This window comes from Lycium ferocissimum, chromosome 8 (genome assembly GCF_029784015.1).
Source record: "Lycium ferocissimum isolate CSIRO_LF1 chromosome 8, AGI_CSIRO_Lferr_CH_V1, whole genome shotgun sequence".
NCBI lineage: Eukaryota > Viridiplantae > Streptophyta > Magnoliopsida > Solanales > Solanaceae > Lycium > Lycium ferocissimum.
In genome coordinates this window covers 43789362-43796980 of record NC_081349.1, presented here as the reverse complement: position 1 = coordinate 43796980, position 7619 = coordinate 43789362, and the positions used below count along the sequence as shown (strand labels likewise).

Sequence of the window (7619 nt, the reverse complement as noted above, 5' to 3'; positions counted from 1 at the left end):
TATAAGGGACACAAGACACTAGATTGCTGCAGAGTTGTTGGTTACCCTGTAGATTTTAAAAGCAAAAAGAAGAGTGGACAAGGCAATGAGTTCAAGCCTTATGCTAACATAACTACAACTGATGGAGCAGGAACTTTCAATGCTTATCAAACCAAAAATTGAGGCAGTACATCTAATGTTGTTCAACATAGGACTGGAGGACTGTTTATTGAGGAGCAGTACCAGAACATTAAGAACAGGCTCAATGAATCAACACCTACACAATTCACATCCAACATGGCAGGTATGGCATCTCTATTGTCAGATGCTTTAGAATGGATAGTGGATTCAGGTACTTCACACCATATCACACCTTGCAAAGAACTATTATCAGCCCTTAGACGTTTAGAAGATCAACACAAAGAATAAAGTGCAGAAACCAACAGGTGATAGGACACAGATAACACATGCAGATAATGCAGTGATTCTAGGTGGACAGAAGATTCACAATGTGTTACATATACCTAAGTTCAAATTCAACCTATTATCAATGTCAAAAATTACCAAGGAATTGATATGTGCTGTTATTTTTCTACTTGATTTATGTAAATTTCACGGTCTCTATTGGGAATTGGTAGAGAAATAGAAGGATTGTATATTTTGCAGAAACTAGCACAAATAATAACACCACAATAGGTGCAGCAACTTCAGTTATAATCAATAAAGATGGAAAACTTTGGCACATGAGGCTTGGCCATCCTTTAGTTTGGAGCAATGAAAAATATACCATTACTACAAACCATGACAGACAATTCTATTCAAGAACATTGTGATATATGTCCCCTAGCAAAGCATCATAGGCTGAAATTTCCTATCAGTGTTAGTAAAACTACAACTTGTTTTCAACTAGTTCATCTAGACTTGTGCGGCCTCTATAGAACACCCACATATGATATAAAACAATATTTTGTTACCTTTATTGATGATTACAGCAAGTATTTGGACTTGTTTGATTCAATCTAAGAGTGAGGTTTTTGGTGTATTGTCTGATTTTCTTTGCCTTATAAAGAATCAGTTTTCAGATAGCATTAAAATTCTAAGATCAGACAATGGAACAAAGTTTTTTAATTCAAAGTGTGTTGATTTGCTAGCATCACATGGCATTATACACCAAAGTAGTCGTCACTATACACCTCAACAGAATAGCATAGTAGAGAGAAAACACAAGCATATTCTGGAGGTGGCTAGATCCCTAAGATTCCAAAGTGGTATTCCTATTCATTTTTGGGGAGATTGTATCAAGAGCACAACTTATTTGATTAATAAACTACCTCATGTCGTTTTGGAGGGAAAGAATCCATATGAAATTATATTTGGTAAGTTGCCTAGAATAAATCATTTGAGAGTATTTGGGTGTCTTTGTTATGCTAGCATGTTGCCAAGAGGTGACAAGTTTGTTGTGTGGGCAAGAAATTTAGTATTAATAGGATACTCAGAAACACAAAAGGGATATATGTTGTTTGATCTTGATGCTAAAGTTATATTTGTCAGTAGGTATGTCACCTTTAGAGAGATGATTTTCCATTTAAAGATCCAGATGCAGCTATCACAAATGAAGAGGACATGTTTGTTTTTTCTCCTTTCATTGATGAAGCAAGAGGAGCAGATGTGACCATAGTAGCATCTCCTTCATCAATTCCTGCAAGTGACATTGAACCGTCTATTATGGTTCATGATGAAACTACTGAACAGGTTGAACCTACTATGGTTCATGATGAAAATGCTGAACACCAAGATGCTGAACAAGTTGAACAATAATATAAGACTACTGCTAATATAGATAACCATGAAGAACAAGAACAAGGTGTTGTGTAGGCTGAGCTACCAGTTGAACATCTTGAGCAACAAGGTGTTGTGCAGGCTGAACCACCAGTACCAGACTTGTTGCTTGTTGCTACTGATGCTCCTAAGATAGATGTTGGTGAACCTACACAAGAGGTTGCTGTGAGACCTAGCGAAAATACAAGACCTCTAATATGGCACATTGACTATGTGATCACACACAAGTCTAATTGTGCTCATTATCCAACAATGTATTTTACTCACATTTGTCACCTGCATATCAAGCTTATTTAGGAAGTTTCTCTGCTGTTATGGAGCCAAAGAATATCAAAGAGGCTTCTCAAAACAAGTTGTGGGTGGAGGCAATGCAAAACCAGGTGGATGCATTAGAAGAAAATCATACTTGGGATCTGGTAGAATTTCCTCCAGGAAAATAGACCATTGGGTAAAAATGGTGTACAAGATAAAGCTTAAGAAAAATGAAGACATAGACAAATACAAAACAATACTAGTTGTAAAGGGTTATACACAAAGAGAAGGTTTAGACTACCATGAAAGCTTCTCACCTGTGGCAAAAATGATTACTGTCAGAACAGTAATAAGTATTGCAGCTGCAAATGACTGGGAACTATTTCAGATGGATGTTAATAATGTATTCTTACAAGGGGATCTAGATGAAGACGTATACATGTCACTTCCAGAAGGTTCTCACAGACAAGGGGAGAAAAGAGTTTGCAAGCTTTTGAAGTCATTATATGGGCTTAAACAAGCATCAAGGCAGTGGAACATCAAGTTGACCACTGCCTTGATAGGTGCAGGATACAGTCAAAGCTCACATGATCACTCTCTTTTCACTAAACAGAAGGGTAGAGGCATGGTGTTAGTGTTGATATATGTAGATGATCTACTCATCACAGGAAGTTGTCCAACACTTATTGAAGAAACAAAGAAGTATCTACAGAGTCAATTCAAGGTAAAGGATCTGGGAATTCTAAAATATTTCTTGGGTATAGAAGTAATGAGGTCCAAGAGTGGAATATTGCTAAACCAAACGAAGTACACATTAGAATTGATAGCTGATGTGGGGCTTAATGGTTCTAAGGTTTCACCCACTCCATTGGAAGCAAACACCAAGTTAACATCTGTTGATTATGATGCAGCAGTTAGGAACATAAATAATCATATACTGGAAGATACTGTAGCTTATCAGAAGTTGTTTGGAAAGTTGATAGACTAAACTATTACTAGACCTAACATCTGTTTTGCAGTCCAAGTTCTTAGTCAATTCATGCAGTTGCCTAAAAAATCACATCGAGAAGCAGCTTTGAGAGTAGTAAGGTATGTTAAAGGATCACCAAGGCTAGGAATATTGTTGAAAAGATGTCCAATCACTGGATGTCAGTGTTCTGTGACTCAGATTGGGCTCCTCGTCCTAATACAAGGAGATCAGTTACTGGTTTTATAGTTCATCTTAGTGGATCTTTGATCTCATGGAAATCAAAGAAGCAACACAATGTCAATTGCAGCTCAGCAGAAGCTGAATATAGAAGTATGGCTGCAGCAGTTTCAGAGATAGTCTGGTTGGTTGGTCTACTACAAGAATTACAAGTTGATGTGAAATTACCAATTCAGCTGCATTGTGATAGCAAAGTAGCTATTCAAATTGCTACAAACCCCATCTTTCACGAACGCACAAAGCACATTGAAATAGATTGTCACTTTGTGCGTGAGAAACTCAAAAAAGGACTTGTACTGCCCACATACCTTAACACCAAACTTCAACTTGTAGATTTATTGACCAAGGGCCTGAGAGTAGCTCAACGTCACTCTCTTCTATCCAAGCTTGGAGTCGTAGATGTCTTTCACCCTCCTGCTTGAAGGGGAATATTGAAATATGTTGTTGTAGCTGAGTGAATTAAATTGCAAATTGTTAGATGAGTTGAGAGTTTGTTATAGTTAGTTAGAAGTGCACATGTGTGCATTTGGGCCAGCTGTCAAGTAAGCAACAGCTGGCACATATTTGGATACAAATATCTCTTCTTTCTCATTGATGTAAATGGACGATTATATTTTCCCTCTCTCAGATAATAAGGTTTTCTCTTCATTGCTTTCTTTCTCTGGTTGTGTATGACTCCATGGATGAGCTTGTAGCTCAATCCTTCATCGTATAGTTAGATAATTTCACATGAACCCCCTGAGTAAAAATTCTGGATCCGCCAACTTCATCAAATTGAATATTAATGGGGCAGTTTCCTCGTCAGGAGACATATATGTGATTTGGGAGGTATCTGTAGTGATATTTCAATAATTTTTGCCACTTGGCAATTGAGATTAGATATCATAAATATAGGATAGGTGACACTTTCTTGAGCTTTTAGAAGACAAGTGTGTAGACTTGTCTTGTAGAGATATATTTCTTTAGCCTATAAATAGACTCTCATTAGCTCCAGTAAACACACACCAAAAAGAATCCTCCTCCTCCTCCTCCCTTTCTAATATCGAACGTCTTCCTCTTTATTTTAATAATTGCCCATAAAATAAATTAGTTGCTCTTTCTTTTATTCCCTTAATATAACTTGCTGGTATAATTTAATTTTGTTGATTCTTATATCCTCTAATTAATTAGAGAAGGGCTTGTTTAATCCTAGGGAAACATTTCACTTTGCTGAAATAGTTTCTTAGGACAGTGTCTAGCACGACTCAAGTCATATTTGCTAAATATATTATCGTAGTAATAATTATATTTTTCAAGTGCTGTTATTTAAAATGCTATTATTGCAATATTATATTTTCAGTACTATTAGTTTTCTAAACAAATAATAGTTATTATTATTATACTAGTTTTATTTTGTAGTTTTCCCAACAATCTAAGAAACTATTGCAAATAATATCACTCGTGAAATTATTGGTAATACCGATGTTAGTGTTGTTTTGGCTGCTTCTATTCCTGTCATCTTGCCAGATGTTCATGGTGTTGCAGATGCATTAATATGTTCATAATTTAGCCAAATGACGATACCAAAATTCAGGTATGTAAATAGACATGGTTACAATCTCAAAGACAATAATAAAACCTTCATGCAAAATACACAAGAGAATTTTTGCTAGAAATAACAATCCCGGTAAGTCAAAAATAAATTTGACTGAAGCGGATGATATAATTATTGCGGTCATTTCAGAAATAAATATTGAGGCCAATATGAGAAACTGGGTGATAGACTCTGGTGCTACAAGGCACACTTGCGTAAATAAAAATAATTTTGTATCATACACCCAAGTTGATGAAGGAGAACAAACTGTTTATCTTGGTGACTCAAGAACACCTCAAGTTCCTGGGAAAGGAAAAGTTCTTCTCAAACTCACATCTGGTAAAACTCTGGCATTGAGTGATGTGTTGCATGTTCCTAATATCCGAACCAATTTGATCTCTGTGGGATTAGGAAAAGTTGGGGTGAAGGTTTCTTTTGAAGAAAATGAGGTTGTGTTGACCAAAAATAATATTTTGGTGGGCAAAGGATCTTGGAACCGTTGTCTATTTGTGCTTAATGTTTCTAATGTTATATGTGAAAATGCATTTACTTCCTTTATATGGTTGAGTCTATTTCTTTGTGGCATGCTAGACTAGGACATGTTAATACCGCATATATAAAGAAAATGCAGTCACTAGGTTTAATATTTGGTTTAGACTCAAATAATTTTAACAAGTGTGAAATATGTGCTGAAGCTAAAATTACTAAAAAGTCTTGTTTTTCTAGTAAATAGAGAAACTGAATTATTATCTTTGATTCACATTGATTTAGGTGAGTTAAAGCAGACTATGACTAGAGGTGGTAAAAGATATTATGTGACTTTCATTGATGATTTTTTTTTATTTACTAAGTTGTACTTGCTTAGAAATAAAGATGATGCTTTTAATGCGTTTATTTCTTATAAAATGGAGGTTGAAATCAGCTTTGTAGAAAAATCAAGAGAATTAGATCTGATAGATGTGGAGAATATTTGTCCTTAAATGTTTTTTTGTGAAAAAGAAGGTATTATTCATGAAATAACTCCGCCTTACTCACCTGAGTCTAATAGAGTAGCTGAAAGGAAAAATAGAACATTGAAGGAAATGATGAACTCCATGTTAGTTATTTCTAATGCACCTTATAATTTGTGGGGTGAAACTATTTTATCTGCATGTCATTTACAAAATAGAATTCCTCATTAAAGAACAGGCAAAACTCCTTATGAATTGTGGAAAAGTTATAAACCTAATTTGAAATATTTAAAAGTGTGGGGGTGCCTTGCTAAAGTTCTTTTGCCTGAACCTAAAAAGAGAAAAATAGGTTCTAAACTGCTGACTGTATGCTTATTGAATATGCTGAACATAGTGTTGCATACAGATTTCTTGTGTTGAAAAGTGATGTGCTTGACTGCAATAGTATAATTAAGACAAAGAATGCTGAATTTTTTGAACATATTTTTTCACTGTCTGACAAAATTTCTCATGCACCTGTTGAAAGAAATAATGAGATCACCTCTAATGAGGGAGAAGGAACAAAAGGCCTAGAAAAGAATATTTTTCTTATGGAAATGATTTTCAAACTTTTCTTGTCGATAATGAACCATCAAATTATTTGAAGCTATATCTTCTTCTGATGCTAAATTTTGGAAAGAGGCAATCGAAATGGAAATTGATTCTATCATGAAAAATAATACATGGGTTTTGACTGATTTACCTCCTGGTGCAAAACCTATTGGTAGTAAATGAATTTTCAAAAAGAAGCTTAATTCTAATGGTTCTATAGATAAATATAAAGCTCGTTTAGTAGCAAAAGGATTTTCTCAGAAACAAAATATTGATTATTTTGATACATTTGCACCAGTGACTAGAATTTCTTCTATTCGAATTAATTGCCTTAGCATCAATTCACAAGCTTTTTATCCATCAAATGGATGTTAAAACAGCTTTCTTAAATGGTGATTTAGAAGAAGAAATTTATATGGTTCAACCTGAGGGATGTATTGTTATTGGACAAGAAAATAAAATTTGTAAATTAATGAAATCACTTTATGGACTTACGCAAGCTCCTAAACAGTGGCATGAGAAATTTGATCAAGTCTTATTGAGAGATAGTTTTTCTTCTGTTGAGGAGGATAAATGTGTTTATACTAAAGTGGTAGACAACGATTATGTGACAGTATGCTTATATGTTGATGACATGCTCATATTTGGTACAAGTTTAAATATTGTGAAAAGTACCAAATTATTTTTGCTACTAATTTTGATATGAAAGATCTGGGTGAAGTAAATATGATATTGGGAGTTAAAATTATAAGGAGTGATGATAATACATTGCTGTCACAAGAACATTATATGGAGAGAATTCTTAAGAAGTTTGATTGTTTTGAGATGACACCTGTGGCCACTCCTTATGATGCTAACTCTCAATTGAAAAAGAATAATGGTGACCCAGTTGCTCATTCTAAATATACGCAGATTATTGGGAGTCTGATGCATTTAGTAAATTTTACAAGGCCTGATATAACCTATGCTGTGTGTAGACTAAGTAGATATACTCATAATCCCAATCATGAGCATTGATCTGCATTAATTAGACATATGAAATATTTGAGAGGAACCATGAATTATGGTATCCTGTATGGTGGATTTCCTTCTACTTTAGAAGGGTATTGTGATGCAACCTGGATCTCTGATTCAGATGAGAAAAAATTCACTAGTGGCTATGTGTTCACCCTTGGTGGGGGTGCAATATCGTGGAAATCGGCCAAGGATGATCATTATTAGATCGACT

At 34.8% G+C, this 7619-nt stretch overlaps 1 protein-coding gene across 1 annotated transcript; it reads left to right on the top strand.

Moving 5' to 3' along the window:
* The first annotated feature begins 276 nt into the window (after window positions 1-276).
* LOC132066399 (uncharacterized) lies at window positions 277-3925 on the top strand. Its single transcript, XM_059459718.1, has 4 exons — window positions 277-331; window positions 1571-1785; window positions 1855-2072; window positions 2116-3925. The coding sequence occupies exons 1-4, from the start codon at window positions 277-279 to the stop codon at window positions 3056-3058; spliced, it is 1431 nt and encodes a 476-aa protein (XP_059315701.1). The 3' UTR covers window positions 3059-3925.
* The last annotated feature ends 3694 nt before the right edge of the window (window positions 3926-7619 follow it).

Excerpts from the sequence above, each read along its gene's own strand:
- LOC132066399 (XM_059459718.1), top strand. The coding sequence starts at position 277 with ATGGCAGGTATGGCATCTCTATTGTCAGATGCTTTAGAATGGATAGTG. Across the intron at positions 1,786-1,854 it reads AACACCAAGATGCTGAACAA|GCTGAGCTACCAGTTGAACA; the intron begins GTTGAACAATAA and ends GGTGTTGTGTAG. Across the intron at positions 2,073-2,115 it reads TGTGCTCATTATCCAACAAT|GAAGTTTCTCTGCTGTTATG; the intron begins GTATTTTACTCA and ends AAGCTTATTTAG.